The 17,521-nt window shown below is 34.7% G+C and overlaps 1 protein-coding gene across 3 annotated transcripts in view; it reads left to right on the top strand.

Moving 5' to 3' along the window:
- KCTD9 (potassium channel tetramerization domain containing 9) overlaps nucleotides 1–16,171 on the top strand; it is a 30,053-nt gene extending 13,882 nt beyond the window's left edge. For all 3 annotated transcript variants that reach the window (XM_054498531.2, XM_054498532.2, XM_063669375.1), the window contains exons 3-12: nucleotides 188–231; nucleotides 3,850–3,946; nucleotides 4,556–4,614; nucleotides 4,811–4,939; nucleotides 7,737–7,804; nucleotides 7,892–7,987; nucleotides 8,703–8,852; nucleotides 10,774–10,879; nucleotides 11,569–11,702; nucleotides 14,230–16,171. In XM_054498531.2, coding sequence (XP_054354506.1) covers nucleotides 188–231; nucleotides 3,850–3,946; nucleotides 4,556–4,614; nucleotides 4,811–4,939; nucleotides 7,737–7,804; nucleotides 7,892–7,987; nucleotides 8,703–8,852; nucleotides 10,774–10,879; nucleotides 11,569–11,702; nucleotides 14,230–14,346 — 1,000 coding nt within the window. In that variant the 3' untranslated portion in view covers nucleotides 14,347–16,171. The remainder of the gene's footprint in view (nucleotides 1–187; nucleotides 232–3,849; nucleotides 3,947–4,555; nucleotides 4,615–4,810; nucleotides 4,940–7,736; nucleotides 7,805–7,891; nucleotides 7,988–8,702; nucleotides 8,853–10,773; nucleotides 10,880–11,568; nucleotides 11,703–14,229) is intronic.
- Nucleotides 16,172–17,521: the final 1,350 nt, after the last annotated feature.

The following is a 17,521-nucleotide window of genomic DNA, read 5'->3' as shown; positions in this document are numbered from 1 at the left end:
ATTTAAATTCAAAGACAGTTAAGTTCAAGGGGTTAAACAAAGCATTGGAAACTTAGCTTCTTTGCAGTCTAGATTGATAGCAAAACCTATTGTCTATATAATTCTAAGGAATAGTTCCTATAAGCAACAGATAATTAATGTGATTTTTAGATTTTGATGGTGGCTTTTTAAATTTTGATTTCCCCAGGGATGATGATGTTTTGTTTGTTTGTGAAGGAGAGCCATTTATTGGTAAGTGACTTTAAAAGCCAATTTTATCTGCCAAAAAAAAAAAAAAAAAGATGGGATGACAATTATTTTAAATGGGGCTATTAAGCTTAAACATTAAAAATGATCTTATGGCTGTATTCAAATCTTCACACTTTTTGATTATGCATTGGGTGTGTTAAAGTAAATTTTTTACTATATGATTGTAGTTTATTATGGATGCATCTTTTACATGCCTTTAAAATGCTCTCGAGGTGTACATATTCATTAACTGTAACATAGTAAGGTAGTTTTGATTTTAGAAACAATTGTTTTGTTTCAAAATTTTTTCTTTGATGGTGAATGTCAAAATTTTTCTACGTGTTGTATTACATATTTGTGAGTAAATATTACTTGCATAAGTAGTGTTTGACAGTATTTCACAGTGATCAGATCAGCCAAAAAATGACTTGGTATCAACCACACACACAGATGTGCACACACACTACCCTTTGATTTGGAAGAAAGCTTATAGTTGTATATCCCAAAAGAAAAGGCCGAAAGGAAGATAAAGTATTTGATTTATTTAGATCCATACAGTCAACACTCTGAATATGTAAGTATTTTTTAAAGCATCATACTAATTGCATTTGGTGAGTGGAAGTAGTTCTCAGGATTGTTGCACAGGCAATTGTCAACTTAGAAGTAAGTGCATACTCTTGTCTGTCTGTCTCTACCTTAAAACTGTAAGCAAGAACTTCTCCTCATCTTCTTTTATCCATTGGCCTAACAGTGATTGGCAGGCAATGGTCACTTAATTGGTCCACTGCATACCAACACAATAAAAAATGATCAATTAAGGTTTTTTTTTAATTGTTATTAACTCATGGATTTAAAAATATTTGGTATATTTTCATCCTCTGCATTTATTGATGTTCAGATGGTCTTAATTTTTCACCACTGGAAATCTCTTCAGGTCTTTTTAACAAAACTTGTTGGATTTTATAGCTTTCTTATTATCTGGAATAACTGGTGTTCATCTTAAAACCTTTTCCTGTCTCAGACCTGGATCAACATTTTTCCAACAAGCCTCGATTTTTTTTAGTGGGAAGTGTCATTCCAAGACAAATCTGGGTGCTAGGGAGGCTCTTCGCTATTGGGTTCATTATTGTTGCTATGCCTTTTGGTGGACAGAATTGAAAATATATAGGTAGAGATAAAATTTGTATATAATATATGTTATAGGATATAAAGTTTATATGTCATATATAACAAAATATGGATAGATGAAATAACTCATGGTTTCATAGTAATACTTAAAGTTTATATTAAGGATTATAAGGTTTTTACTTATCCTCTTCCGTCTTATATCTGTGTCTCCTTTTTCTATATCAATAGTCCTGACTTTCAGGGACATGGGGACTAATAGAATTATAATGTCACATAATTACGCATTTACTTTACCCCATACAGAACACATCTAAAAATGTCAGAGTAACAAACTCGATACTTTCAGTACCAATATAATTACTAAAAACAGTTAAATGTTTTTCATATGCTAAATCCTTTCTCCCCTTACTTAAAAATAATTGTATTGTTTCTGAATTGTCAGAACATATAGCCATTGTATATTATACTGTCTCCCTTTATACACTTATTTAGTTTTACTTCTTCAAGCGTACACTTACCTCCAATCCTTTTGTTATGTTTCCAGTGGTTATCTGAAACTTGTTCTCTAGTAGATTTCTCTCCAAGACACTATGAGAACAATATTCTGTGACATCTTCCAATGGCAAGATGCCATTGCCATCCACCATCTTTATATAATTTTGGTATAAAATTATATGTCAAAGCTTATTAAATTATCAACTTTAATATGTGTAATTTGTCCTGTGTTAATTATACCTCAGTGAAGCTATTGAAAAATCCTTGGTTCACGTTATTTTTCTTTGAATATCTTAAATATGTTACTGCATTTTATTCTGGCTTGAAGTGTTGGTCTCAAAAAATCTGATCTTTCTTATGTGATTCTTTTTCATAGATCACCCAAAGGATATTTCTCTTTCTTTAAAGTACAGTAATTTTAGTAGAATATTTATTGGTGTTCTGAGTTGTTCTGGATTGGTTTTCTCAGTATGTGATGGATCCTTTCAATATATAGTTTCAAGTGTATGTATTTTAAAATTTCAGTACAGTTTTCTTGAAGTTTACATTTTTATTTTGTTCACTTTGATTTGATTTCCTTCTTTCAGGACTCTATTGTATGTAGGGTGGATCTTTTACAGTTGTCTTTTATGTTTGAAACTTTCTTTTCCTTTCTTTTTATTTTATTTATTTTTTTGAGACAGGGCCTCACTTTGTCGCTTAGGCTGTAGTGCAGTGGTATGATCTTGGCTCACTACAGCTTCAACCTCTTGGGTTCAAGTGATCCTCCTGCCTCAGCCCCCCACCAGTAGCTGGGACTGCAGATGTGTGCTACCATGCCCAGATAATTTTTTTGTATTTTTTGTAGAGATGGGGTTTTGGGGTTTTGCCCTGTTGCCCAGGCTGGTCTCGAACTCCTGAGCTCAAGCAATCCACCCACCTCGGCCTCCCAGAGGATTATAGGCATGAGCCACCACGTCTGGCCATTTGTTTTTAATTTTTCAAGCTATTCTCTTTTTTACGTTTTCTTTCCCTTAAGTCATTGTCTGTTGTGTTTAATCACTCTTGTATTTCTTTTGCTTTAGTCTTTAAAAATCATTTTTCTTTTATTTCTAATTGTCTTGGGAGTTCTTGCTACTCATTTCTGAATTTTTAAATCCTGGTTTATATTGTTGTTGTATAACTTGTATAAACTTCTTTTAGCATGTTTTGGAATATTAGATTATAATTTTGATCTATTTTGTGGGTATTTCTGGCATGTTTCCATTATCTATAAGGACAATTATTTTAACACTTTTGTATTACATTTGATCAGTCCTTTTGTATTGCTCATTTTTATGTGAAGTTAGTTTTTCTTAACTTGAAAAGAGGGCTGACAGGACAGTTTTTCTAATTTCATGGCTCTAGAGTTCCGTTTTCTGTTGTTTTTGTGAAGTGTTAAAAAGATACAGAACTCATTTTCTGATATATTCTGGTCTATTAGACCTCTTAACTTTCGTCTGGAGTCCTTTTTTTTTTCTCTGTTGTCTTTGTTGCATTCAACTTGGATTATTTTCCCAGCATCTTATCAGTATGGGGCTTTGTCCGTAGAAGGGAGTTTTGGCCATTTGGTTTTAAGAGTTTATTTTCAGCCCTATAAGATCTTACTGCAAACTACTTGCGTCACCCACTTTTGGGGTGATCTCAATCTGTTGTTTTCAGCTAGACTTATTAAGCAATGAAGTCAGTATCTATGGATGGCTTTAACATTCATGGGTTCACCATATACCCTGTTGCTTCTCTCTGCTTTTTCTTTCACAGGCGCTGAAAGCATGCTGCTCTTATAGCTGTTGGTATTGGTGGGACTACCTTATCACCTAGTGTTGTTTTAGATGCAGTCTGTGGGTTTGGGTATTGCTGTCCTAGTAGCTCTGGTATGCTTTTATTATGTGTGTATTCAGTTTAAAAAATTACGCCATTACCATCTTCCCAGAATCCCCAATCTTAATATTTGTATTATTTTCTACATGTCATCTCTAGATCCTCAGACAGATTCTAAGCCTCCTGAAGGACTGTTAGGATTCCACACAGACTGGCTGACATTAAATGTTGGAGGGCGGTACTTTACAACTACACGGTAGGTGTGTGTGTATGTGTGTTAGAGAGAAAGAGAATGCAAAAGAAGCACCGTGTACCCTTTGTTCTTCAATTTGCTGATTTCCTTAAAAGATACTCAGATGCTGCTTAAATATACTATGTGATCTGAAACCATTTTTTATAACTTTTTTTGAAGAAAAAAACATGGTTCATTCCAGAGAAAGCATAAAAGGCATCACTTCAGTGTTTTAGAACATGCTTTTTAGATATTGAGTAATAAACACACAATATAAGTAAAAATTAACACTACTGAAATTTGTAGAGACTACAACTGCTTTTATTAAAGGGCAGAAAAATGTAAGTTTGGAAGATCAAGAATATTATTATGTAATAATTTGCTTACAGGATAGACAGACAAGTATTTAAAGCAAAGGAAACTAAAACAATGTTTAAATCAAAGGAAGTACCCTATTAGAAGGGATCTGATAAATGGCAACTTACTGCACGTTTTTGTTTCCCAGCGTTACTCCTACCAGGTTGTAGCATGCATCTTTTTGAGAGAGCAGCTGGGATCGAGTATACTCTTGACTTAAATATGTTTGTTTATAAAGACAAATGGAGAAATCAATTTTTTTCCCTGAATTCTTAGGAGCACTTTAGTGAATAAAGAACCTGACAGTATGCTGGCCCACATGTTTAAGGACAAAGGTGAGTTTAACATGTTGTTTTCACATTTCATCTTACCTGTTTTATATCTGTGCTGATTTTATAACTCCTGACCTTCTGTACTTACTGATTATGTCAGTTTTTAAGAGTAAAAACATATTTAGCAATTTTTTCCTCATACATTTCTGACTTTATTTTTTGTTTATGGGGGACTTTCTTTATTATAACGGTAACACAGGTGTCTGGGGAAATAAGCAAGATCACAGAGGAGCTTTCTTAATTGACCGAAGTCCTGAGTACTTTGAACCCATTTTGAACTACTTGCGTCATGGACAGCTCATTGTAAATGATGGCATTAATTTATTGGGTGAGTTTATTTAGACTTTCAATATAATTATGTAACTACTCACATTTTTGTAAGTTTAAGATTTTAACTTTGTTTCACTCAGTAACAGTATATTTCCATAAAGTAAAAGTATATATTTTTTCTATTTTTTAAACTAGATGTTTTCACACGTATATGAGTGATACAGGTGTAGAAATAGATTTAGGCACGGGCAGGTGGTCCTTCAGGTAGGTAGTCTTTGTACATATAGGTAAATATCTAAGCCATACGCATCAACTTTACATTCTAAATTGATTTACATTCTATCACAAGTGACTTTAAAGGATTTTGTTGTTTCCTTTTTTAAAAATTGAATTAAGAATGTAACTTGGCTCCAAGTTCTGGATATTCCCCACATTATGTGAGAACTAGAGTAGTCAAGAGGGCAAATCATGCCTTGCAATCATAATTCTCAATTAGAGTCTTGATTCTACAACTTGCTAACTTAGGGAGACTAACTTGGGGAAAATTTCTCTGAGTCATATTGGAAAAATGAGTGTTAAAAGCACTCTCCACCCTATTTACATCACAAGATTTTTGTGAAGATTCATGGAGGTGATGTAGACAAAAGCCCTTATAAAACACTGGTTGCATATTTGGAAGCTAATAGACCTCCAAGTGACTGAAGTTGATGTGATGTTAGTACTTGAGGAATGGTAGGCAGTTGGCAATCTTGAGGTCACATGCCTGTCAGCTTCAGCAGATCATTGCCATGTGCAAAGTGGACAGACGTAGAGTGCCAGAACCTTGGTTTTTAAAGAAAACCTGGGTATCTAAAATTTTATGTGACATGTTTTCATTTTGAAAACATTACATGCTGAACACATCAGAATCAGCCTGAGGACTGCTGGCTTACAGTTTCTGTAGTGAAATACAAAACACCCATTAACTTTTAGTGTTGCTATAACAAACTTTATATTCCCTTGAACATGTACCTATTGCAAAAAAAAAAAAAGGTATTATTTGACCCTTTTAGCTAGTTCTATAACTTTATAACTGAATTCTTGTTGCTTTCTATTTCTCCCATTTTAATTTTTCTTCAAATTATTGATAGCATTTTGTAACCTACTTGCCTAGAAAATAACGTCAGAAATACATTTATCCATGCTGTGTCACACATCTGCAAACCAAGCTATTACCAAGATTTGCTAGTTTTTTCTTTTTCAAGTTTCTCAACCATTTCTTTTATTTGTTCAAGTGTTCAAAAAGCAGAGCTCTTTGCTGGATTCATTTTATAAAGCATTGTTTTTAGTTAGTACAGTTTCCATCCAAACTCTTTACATTGCCTACAGGTTGCCCCAAGTAATTATATGCTTTAAAACAATCTATAGTAATTTCACTAACACCAAAAAGTAGTGAGTGGCAGAGCTGGGATTCACATCCAGATTTGTTTTTGTTTTTTTTTTTTTTTGAGACAGAGTCTCGCTCTGTCACCCAGGCTGGAGTGCAATGGTGTGATCTCTGCTCACTGCACCCTGTGCCTCCTGGGTTCAAGTGATTCTCCTGCCTCAACTTCCCAAGTAGCTGGGATTACAGGCACACACCATGATGCCCAGCTAATATTTGTATTTTGTTTGTTTGTTTTTTGAGACGGAGTCTTGCTGTGTCACTCAGGCTGGAGTGCAGTGGCGCGATCTCGGCTCACTGTAAGCTCCGCCTCCTGGGTTCACGCCATTCTCCTGCCTCAGCCTCCCAAGTAGCTGGGACTACAGGCGCCTGCCACCACACCTGGCTAATTTTTTGTATTTTTAGTAGAGACAGGGTTTCACCATGTGTTGGCCAGGCTGGTCTCGAACTCCTGACCTCAAGTGATCTACCCACCTCAGCCTCCCAAAGTGCTGGGATTACAGGTGTGAGCCCGGCCTGTCTTTTGTATTTCTGTGGCTTTTCTGGATGTTTTAAAGGTTTAATTCTAAACCTAGAATTAGAAACGTATCCTGGCTGCATTCCCTAAGAGTTCTGCTTTACTTAGATCTTGGCAAATTGAGAGCGTGGCCCACAAGAACCTCTTTTATAATATGTTGAGTTTCCACCAGGGATATGTATCTGAACGGAATGGCATAATCTTTGGATGCCTCTTGAAGGGGAAATGTGGACCCTGTATGCCAGAGTGGTAGCCCGATGCTGTACCTTGGATGACGTTTGTTTTACAATTGGATTGTTGACCATAGAGTTTGGTCTTCACAGAAAAGATTGTATTATTCTTCCCAAATAACTGCTTCTGGTTTTCTGTATCTACTTACCCTTATTAGCTTGTAAGTGTTTGAAGGGAGGGATTATGTCTGATACTTTCTTTGTAATTCCAGAGTTCTAAGTAGTTTTTTACTGAGTCAACAGCCAACTGATTGAGGTCTTCTCATTTGAAAGATAATGGAACCCAAATGTATTCCCACACATTCTGATGATGTTTATTAACAGATTAGAATAAGTAAACATACCAAGTCATGTAAAGGATGTACTTTTTTTTTACCAAGTTGAAGTAAATGATAAATGAAAGCTCTTTTAGCATTTACAAATATCTTTAAAATTTATTCTCCTATAAGACAGATTTCTGAATTATACTTTTGACTTTTTTGTACTTTTTAAATTTTTATTCATTTCCATCATTTTCTGATTCAGTATGTAAAAGGTACTTGTGGCAAACCTGTTCAGATCTGCTCCATTTAAAAAGGCAATTAAATGTTAAGATTATGTGAACTAATCGTATTTTACTAAATTCAAAATGAATGTAATACATTCACTAAATTAGGTTGTTTCAGAATTATTTTTGTTGTGATAGGTGTGTTAGAAGAAGCAAGATTTTTTGGTATTGACTCATTGATTGAACACCTAGAAGTGGCAATAAAGGTAAGCCTGTTTTTACATTAGCCAGTGTTACATTCATTGTAGCTATCTCCCAAAAGACTCCACTAATTTCTTAATATCTTTTTCAAGAATTCTCAACCACCGGAGGATCATTCACCAATATCCCGAAAGGAATTTGTCCGATTTTTGCTAGCAACTCCAACCAAGTCAGAACTGCGATGCCAGGTAATTAGCAGACTTTTACATCAATTATTTCTATCAGCAAGTCTATGAATAAAATTTTACATTCTTCTAGTATTTTGGGATTATCTTGCTTTATTTTTCTTTTACATGCAAGATCTAATTTAATTATGAGTCATAGCATTGATTTAGTTCTGAAATGGTTAACCAAAAAGAGATGCAATAGCCTTTTTAAATTGTCTAATTATACCTCATGCAGCAGTTTATGAATAATGCATAGAAATTGCAGCAGTTTTTTAAAAGTCAGTATTGGTACATTTGCAATATATGGGCTGATCAGTGGCAGGTACTTTACTTATGTGTACTATAGCATTTCAGATTGTAAAGACCACAGTACTCATTTCTGCCTAATAAACTGTTTTGAATTATTGAATAAAATAATTTAAATATAATTAGGTTTAAATACTTATTAGCAGGTATAGGACTAACAGGGATCCCTCTTTAGAAACTTCTACACATAAATGAATTATAGCCAGGCTATATTCTAATGTATATATCGATAGAGTTTCTTTTATGAGGAACCTATTTAAGGACACTTCTTTTATGTATCTAAGTTCCATTTTATCTTGTTTTGTAATAAACTCCAAGTGACTGAACTGCCAATTGCTTCTAAAAAAAACTTGGTGGTTAGCTATAGTAATTAAATTTAATACAAACAGACCATTTAGTTATGGTGACAATTTGTGCTTTTTTATTTCAGGGTTTGAACTTCAGTGGTGCTGATCTTTCTCGTTTGGACCTTCGATACATTAACTTCAAAATGGCCAATTTAAGCCGCTGTAATCTTGCACATGCAAATCTTTGCTGTGCAAATCTTGAACGAGCTGATCTCTCTGGATCAGTGCTTGACGTAAGTATCATTTTAGGCTACAAGAGAAAATTAAATGTTTAGTCTATTGAACAGTCTTAAAGAGCCTTTGAGACAGGAATTATAACTATCTTTTACTGGAGCTTTTACTTGAAAACAGATAATTTATTATGTTGATATAAGACTGAAGGTCTGAAAGTGAAATGAATTTGGTTTTACAGGTTTGATATCCTTTATTAAACATAGACCTGAAAGGTTTAGCAACTAATAAGAAATTAAATCTTGGAATTAGTTCTTGATCTCCTCAATATACTGTACTTTATTTATCAGGACTCATATTTTCAGCAAATTATAAAGGTAAAGCTGAAAGGAACCTTGAAATCTATTCAACCTCATTTCTGGAATGGGAAAATGTTATTGCTCAAGAAGTATTTGACAGATATTTTGAAATAAACATGGTATGCATCAGTTTGTGGAAGTTAACATCTCAGTGGCTTTTTCCCTCTCTCTACATATATGTGTATATTTATATATATGTATATGTATGTATTTATAACAGTTATCTGTGTTTATTTGAAGTTAGAGGATATATGCAAACCAACAATGAAATCTATTAATTTTTAACAACTTTAAGTTCCTTACCACCAAGGCCCATGTCTGTATGTCTTTTGAATTAATACCATCTTGCTTTTTGGTAGTCATTTATTGAATTACTCTAATTTGGGTTTTACTCATTAGCTGCAGCTTATTTTTCCATGAAGCTGTGTATCAGGGCGAGTAACAAAATCTACCAAATATGCATTTTAGTTACTTTCACTGTCCTTATTCTGTCTTATCATGAAGGGTCAGCTTAGTGGCAAAAGAGGAAAAAGACTAACATCAAAAAAACGTTTGAAGGACCTAGTCTTTAAATAGTGAAATGTCGAGAGGCATCTTTGTTTGTGTTAAGGACAAAAAAAAAGATGTTTGTCAAAAACTCTTTGAGATAAATGAACATAATTTAAAACTCTTGGCTGCATGTGGTGGGTCATGCCTGTAAACCCAGCACTTTGGGAGGCAGAGGCAGGCAGATCACTTGAGGTCAAGACCATCTTAGCCAACATGGCGAAACCCTGTCTCTACTAAAAATACAAAAATTAGCCAGGCGTGGTGGTGCATGCCTGTAATTCAAGCTACTCAGGATGCTGAGGCACGAGAATCACTTGAACTTGGGAGGCAGAGGTTGCAGTGAGCTGAGATAGCACCACTGCACTCCATCCTGGGTGATGGAGTAAGACTTTGTCTCAAACAAAACAGAACAAAAAAATAAAGTCTTAAAACATATATTTTCTACCATTTTACTCTCTGCCCTGCATTATGCATTGTGATGTGCCTGCTCAGGGTTGATAATGTTTAGCCATGGTTGGTGCAGAAAGACCCAACCAGCATCTTGTTAGTGTTTTCTAGCTAAATAATGCCTTTAAATGCTGGCTTTTGTGTTCTGACCTCTGACTTGAAGGCAGTAGTAGCATCTTAGAATATCAAGAATTTCACTTAGAACATCAAGATTCCTACAGTAATAAGAAAATCCATACCCCTAACAAGTCTATGCCTTCCTTACCCATACATTTTGACTGTTTCATTGTCATGCATAGGTATGTTTATAAAAATAGAGATAGAGATGTCAGAGTTCTGACTCTCCCAACTTCTTTATCTAAACCATTATGTTTCACGTAAAATGAGCATGCTATTGTTAATTTGCATTTATTTTTTAAAAAACAGTTCTTTAAAAAATTTTTCTTTCAAATGTTCCCAGTTCTTACTGCGTTTAATTAGAAAAGCCTTTATTGTAAACAGAAAATAATTGATAATGAGTGTTTTGAGTTGAGTCTTTTCCCCTTTTCTATTTTTTTCTTTTACTGTTTGAGCTAATTTGAACAAAATTATGAACCTTACAACCAGGACTTTTCTCTTTTCTTTGCAGTGTGCAAATCTCCAGGGAGTCAAGATGCTCTGTTCTAATGCAGAAGGAGCATCCCTGAAACTGTGTAATTTTGAGGATCCTTCTGGTCTTAAAGCCAATTTAGAAGGTGAGATCCTTTCTGTAAATACCTATTCTACGGAGGAAGCAGACTGTAAAGGAAAAAGCCCTGGAAAATAATTGTTAAGGGTGAAACAGGATAGCTGTAGGGGATAGGTTTCTTCTGTCATCATATTTGGAGAACTTCCAAAGTGGTAAGAAACCTCCATTTGGTTTCAGTCAAATGCTAATCAAAACTGAGGACTCAGAAAAAATAAAACCTCAAATATTTAATAAGGTTTTAGTTGGAAAATTAAATATCAACATCTTAAACTTTCAAATGGAATAAAATATTCTTACACTGACCGAAAGGAAAAATTTCAGTTGCATAAAGCCAGGGAGTTTTTAAAAATCATTTTTAGATTTAATGTATTGTTTCTTAATTTGTTATTATCTGTGACTGATCACTTTGTTTACTTGTATATTTAGGAAACTACTTAACTCCCTTATCATAAACCTGTAGAGGCATATTATGAAAGTGCTAACCATCATAAGACAGAACTAAATTTCTTCCATCAAAAGTATTGTGAAAGCATTCTTTCATCAGTAAACTGTTTATATATATGTTCGTTGAGAGACAAGATTTTAGATTAATTTCCAAAAGTTAAAAGAGGCCTCCATTAAGTCATCTTGCAGTTTTGTTGAAGGTAGATAACTATATTTTTAAGTTAAACTACTCCCAGAATGTGTTCACTGTAGGTGCTAATCTGAAAGGTGTGGATATGGAAGGAAGTCAGATGACAGGAATTAACCTGAGAGTGGCTACCTTAAAAAATGCAAAGTTGAAGAACTGTAACCTCAGAGGAGCAACTCTGGCAGGAACTGATTTAGAGGTGAGTTCACCAACATTTTAAGAATTTTTATTACTAGACTTATTAAGCATCTCATGCAAAATTTATTGAAATCAAAACAAAGTAGTTGGCTGGTAAAACTGGATTGGAAGACTCATCTGACATTCAGTCTAAGTTGATTTCATTTCTCTCCTTTTTCTTGAGTTTTTCTCAAGTAAATAAGTTTGATAGATGTGTTATCTAATGTATTGCACTTTCCATAAAATTTAATTCCGAACAGAATTAAATGGGCTAGATTACTTCTTAAACTACTTGAGAAATTTAAATGATATCCAGGTTTGAAATCAGGTTCAGGAAAAGTCTATTTGAAATTGGAACCATATGTTTTTTGGTTTTCAGCTTGAGATTATAATTTTGCCTAGTCATCTTTTTCAAAGAATTATATTTGTATGTCTTCTTAATTTGCCAGTTTAGCTAGCAGACTTGATAGCTGTTGATAGGTCTACATTAGCACTATCCAATAGCACTTTGTGCAGGAGGGACATGTTCTGTATCTGTGCTGTTCAGTATAGTAGCTACCACCCATATATAGCTATTGAGCACTTGAGATTTGGCTAGTGCAGATGAGAAATTGATTTTTAAATTTTATTTAATTTTAATTCATTTAAATTTAAGTAGCCACATGTGGCTGGTAGCTATGAAATCTCGTACAAATTGGATAGCAGAGAACGGTATGTCAAAATTTAGCTTGCTGTTAATGTTTTTTCTTAATATTTTTGCTTAGATCTCTTGATAGCTCTCAGTAGCAGAGTAGCAGGCCCCTTTCAACTTCAAGGCAAAAAGAATTGGCCTAAGTATAATCCTATCACGAGCACAATTATTTATTATTTGTTACATTATTTTCACCTAAGATTATATTTTTTTCCTTGGTTTTAGTACTGTGTACTCAGTGTGGCCTAGCAGCAAAAGCCTCCCTCTCTCTAACTGATTGCAAAGACTGATCAGGTTGACTATTGAGGGGAGAGCTGCTGACATTTGTTCTCCTAACAGGTTACGTTTAGTCACCCTTCTCTCTAACCATTGTCCCCCTATCATATCCAAGGACTTAACTGGAATCTCTATCTTATCGCTCCGTGATCTCAAGACAAATTAAGAAACACCTTCAAATTGCGGTGGTTACACTATTCTGCACATCTGTCAAAACTCATTGTATTATATACGTACCTTTGGGGCTTTAAAAAGAAGGGCAGTTCCTTGCTATAAAAATACTAGGGCTAGGGAATGGAAAAATCTGTTACACAATTTGATTAAGTAAAATCTTTTCAGATTAAAAAAAATAGTCTTCCCCCCATCTCATTCCTTTTGTTGTTGTTGTTCTTGGATCATAGTAAAATTGTTTTGATAATATTTATTACCTTGGGGCAGGGCGCAGTGGCTCATGCCTGTAACCCCAGCACTTTGGGAGGCCAAGGTGGGCGAATCACTTGAGGTCAGGAGTTTGAGACCAGCCTGGCCAACATGGTGAAACCCCGTCTCTACTAAAAATACAAAAAATTAGCCAGGCGTGGTGGTGAGTGCCTGTAACCCCAGCTACTCGGGAAGCTGAGGCAGGAGAATTGCTCGAATCCTGGTGGTGGAGGTTGCAGTGAGCCGAGATTGCACTGCAGCCTGGGCAACAAGAGCAAAACTCCGTGTCAAAAAAAAAGCTGTGTGTGTGTGTGTGTATTCATTTATTATGTTGGAATCCATTCTGTATTTTAAATCAGTGGTCCCCAACCTTTTTGGCACCAGGGACTGGTTTTGTGGAAGAAAATATTTTCACAGATCAGAGTCGGGGGCTGGTTTTGGGATGATTCAAGCGCGTTACATTTATTGTGCACTTTATTTCTACTAGTATTACATTGTAATATATAATGAAATAATTATATAACTCACCATAATGTAGAATCAGTGGGAGCCCTGAGTTTGTTTCCTTGCAACTAGACAGTCCCATCTGGGGGTGTTGGAGACAGTGACAGATCATCAGGCATTAGATTCTCATAAGGAGTACCCCACCTAGATCCCTCACATGTGCAGTTCACAATAGGGTTCACTCTCCTGTGCGAATCTAATGCCCCTGCTGATCTGACAGGAGGTGGAGCTCAGGCTGTAACTTGAGCCATACAGGGACTGGCTGTAAATACAGATGAAGCTTCATCTACTGGTGACCTCCTGCTGTGTGGCCTGATTCTTAACAGGCCATGGACGAGTATCAGTCTGTGGCCCAGGGGTTGGGGACCCCTGTTTTCAATGTTTCATTATAAAATATGCAAGAACAAGGGACATGCTTCCTCTTTAACCTTTGTTTATACGTATTTATGGTGATCAGCCTGAACATTAACTAGAGGTAACAAATACAGATAGAAGAACATCTTAATTTGGGGTGGTGTATCATCAGTTTTCCGGAAATTAACTGAGTTTTATTGTATAAGAACATTTTCCTAATCTGCCCCAGAAATCGTTTTGAGCAGAAACAGTTAAGGCCTGAAATCTCCAAATGAATTACATGAATATTGTTTTCATCTTGCAGAATTGTGATCTGTCTGGGTGTGATCTTCAAGAAGCCAACCTGAGAGGGTCCAACGTGAAGGGAGCTATATTTGAAGAGATGCTGACACCACTACACATGTCACAAAGTGTCAGATGAGAATTTTAGGGGCTGGAGGAAGATGTAAAAGATGAAAATGTTTTCCTTATCACTTTTCTTTCTCCACCCACTCAGTTGTCTAGAAGAAATAACACTGTAAGGAAATTTAAAAAAAACATTTAGAGGATTATGCTTGTTTTGAGCGGTGCATAAGGGAAAAAACTGACTTTTTTTCCACATTCTGATTTTTAACAGAAAAGCACTCATTTAATAGATGTAGGGAAACTAGATACTGCTGCCTTTTGAATGGGGTAGGGGGGTTTACCTGGTTTTATGACCAGGAATAGTATCTATTATATTTGCTTTTAAATAGGCATGATGTGGAAATACCATCTTGGTTTGAGATGCATTTGAGGATTTTAATTTATGAAAAGCACAACATATGCAATTATATTTATTGAATTCCTAGATGCAGTATGGATATTTAAATTGTTAAAACTTTATGAAAACTTGGAAAAGGTTGTTCAGGTTTATAAATAGCTTTAGTGATGCCTCCCCTCTTTAAATACCTGTCACACCATATGAATATGGTGAGATCAGACTCCCTAAGACTCTTCAGGTTCATTTTTATAATGTTTACTTTTTAGGACAGAACAGTAGCTAAATTAAAGTAATATCCAGTTCTTACTGATTGAGACAGAGTGGAAAGAAAGACATCGTTGTACATCACTGTCATTCCAAAGGTACAGTGGAACTCTGGATGGAGGAATAACTTACCCATCACTACGACACTTATAAATGAGAATTTCTCAGAATTTCATTCTAGGCAAGTTCCACTCAACACCAGACCAAGCAATTCTATTTACACTATTAGCCTAGTTTTCTCATACAGTCATCACAAGCATAGGAAGATACTTCAAAACCAAAAAAACCAAGGTGCATCATTAATACTCATTTAATTCAAATACCAAATAGTTTACATAGGGCCAGCTTAGAAATAGAAACTAAATCCAGAGCTACTGCAATCAAAGCTTATATGAGTGAATATGGTAGAGTTGCCTGCTAAAAGGCAATGTAATATAATTGCAGCTAGAACCCTACAGTGGGGAATGAGGAATTTTAAACACACATTTGATTACAGCCACCAAAAAAATAGATGTAAAGTAAAAAAGGCATTTGGCTGGTCCAAGATGTAGTATCAATCAGTCAGCACCTGTGATTCTTTTACTTGTATTTTTTGTGTTTTTTTTTTTTTTAAACAAATTTTAGCCCAATTTTCTTGAGTTATTATCTCTCTGCAGCAGCAGAGGAAGGGCCTGTACCTCCCTACCAATGACCTGGTGTCCTTATTTTCTACCCCAAGAGCAGGGATATTAGCTGTGTCCAAATGGGTTCTGAATTCTACAGACTCATCAACATGAGGCAAGGAATCATTGAAAACCACCTGTGTCTCCTTTGGGAGAATGACATATCTTTAGTATTTACGTAGCTTATTCTTCTATATCTACATATGCAAAGCTTTCCTTAACAGTAAAGGGTACATATGCATAGTGGGAGGAGATCAGACCTTTACAAGTGAAGGAAAGCAACTTCAGAAATGAATTATTTTCTTTGCTTTATTATTTTTACCAAGACAGAGAAGTATTGTATTGAGAGATAATCTATTTTCATAATCAATATGTGCCTAAATTATATTTAAATCATTTCACTCTGTACTATATTTTCAGGAATTACAGAATGTGTTATTCATTCACTTAAAGGTACCTCTGTAGAAATAACCTAAAACTGCAGAAGGATCTGAAAGATCTAAACATGGTGTGCTTACAAACTGCAGATTTTAGATCTAATGTATACTGCATTAATAAACGATATAAAGTGTTGAAAAGGAGTTTCTTCTCTTCCTTTTGAAAATCATCACTTTCTGTATTTTGCTTACATTTCTTCAATAGGTGTTGACAACCAGCCCTGTGGTTCTGGGTAGCAAAGGAGATGCAGTATAACTTAATTTGTTATGGATTAGTCTTTTGAAAGTATCATTAAAGTAAATTTATTTCTTTAAACATGATTATTTTTATCATTCTTTTAAAAATACACCATGCTAACAACACAAACCTTATGAATTCTGAAAAAAAGAAAAGACTGCCTCCCCAATAATTCATTTAATTTGTTTGTGTTAAATTCATCACCCTTTAGGTGATGAATATTACCAGTTAGCTTTATTAGACTGGATAAATAATATGCCCCAAAACATTTTTTGCCTGATAACTAGGATAGAGAATTTTAAGGAGGGAGGAAACCGTTAAAATAGTAAAACTTCCATTAACCCTAGAGATGAAACATGTCTGTACACATAGGTAAAAATAGTTGTTGGAATGACAGGAAAAAGGTTTTAAATCAAAATTAAACTAGCTGGATTATCTGCATTAATAAAATTTGGTACTTAAGTAACTAAGCAATACTATCTATTGTAGTCTAGTTCTTTCAACTATAGTCTCAAGGAAATTCTAGTAGAAAATGTTGTAAATTCATTATTCTTATGAAGGGTTCAATCATAAATCAAGACTTGGAATATTTTCTCCATTTAATTTTATGACTCTTATGTGTACTGTAAATCTGCCCTATGTCAACTTTAAATCATCTTTAATATATGGAAAAAACTTAGAATTGCACTAAGTCCCCAAGGAAGAATTACCTTTAAAATTAAAAGGTTCATTACTACAAAGAAAAGTGGTTACATTATTTCAGTATAAAGCACCTTATCCAAGGATTAATTTTCTGAAACCCTTTTACAACCTGATTAGACATGTCAGCAGGAGTTAACCTTAAGTGCTTCCTGCTGAGATTTTACATTAGGGCAAGAAAAGATTTTTTTCATCTGTCATTTCAGTGAGATTACGAAATCCTCGCTGTAATAATTTTGAGGTGTTTTGATGTTGATGAAGCAGTTTTTTCTCTAAAGCCATTCTTTCAAATTTAGAAAAAATATGACAACTATAAAATCCAATTATTTAAACCCAATTTATTATATTTAACTTTTTGGTAAATTGACCTAACCATGGAATCCTTAAATGGTTTTAAGTTTGTCATTCAATATCAAAAACTCATTAATTGCATAGTGGCTTGATAACCTATTTGGTGCTATAGAAAGTAAGACAAAACAAAGTTGACTCTTGCCTTGAGATCTGTGTGACCTAAGACAATGCTAATGGAGACTTTAAGGACAACAGCATATTGG

This window comes from Pongo pygmaeus, chromosome 7, assembly GCF_028885625.2.
Source record: "Pongo pygmaeus isolate AG05252 chromosome 7, NHGRI_mPonPyg2-v2.0_pri, whole genome shotgun sequence".
Taxonomy (NCBI): domain Eukaryota; kingdom Metazoa; phylum Chordata; class Mammalia; order Primates; family Hominidae; genus Pongo; species Pongo pygmaeus.
Note: the sequence above shows the minus strand (reverse complement) of the source record. Positions and strands in the feature narration are given on the sequence as shown.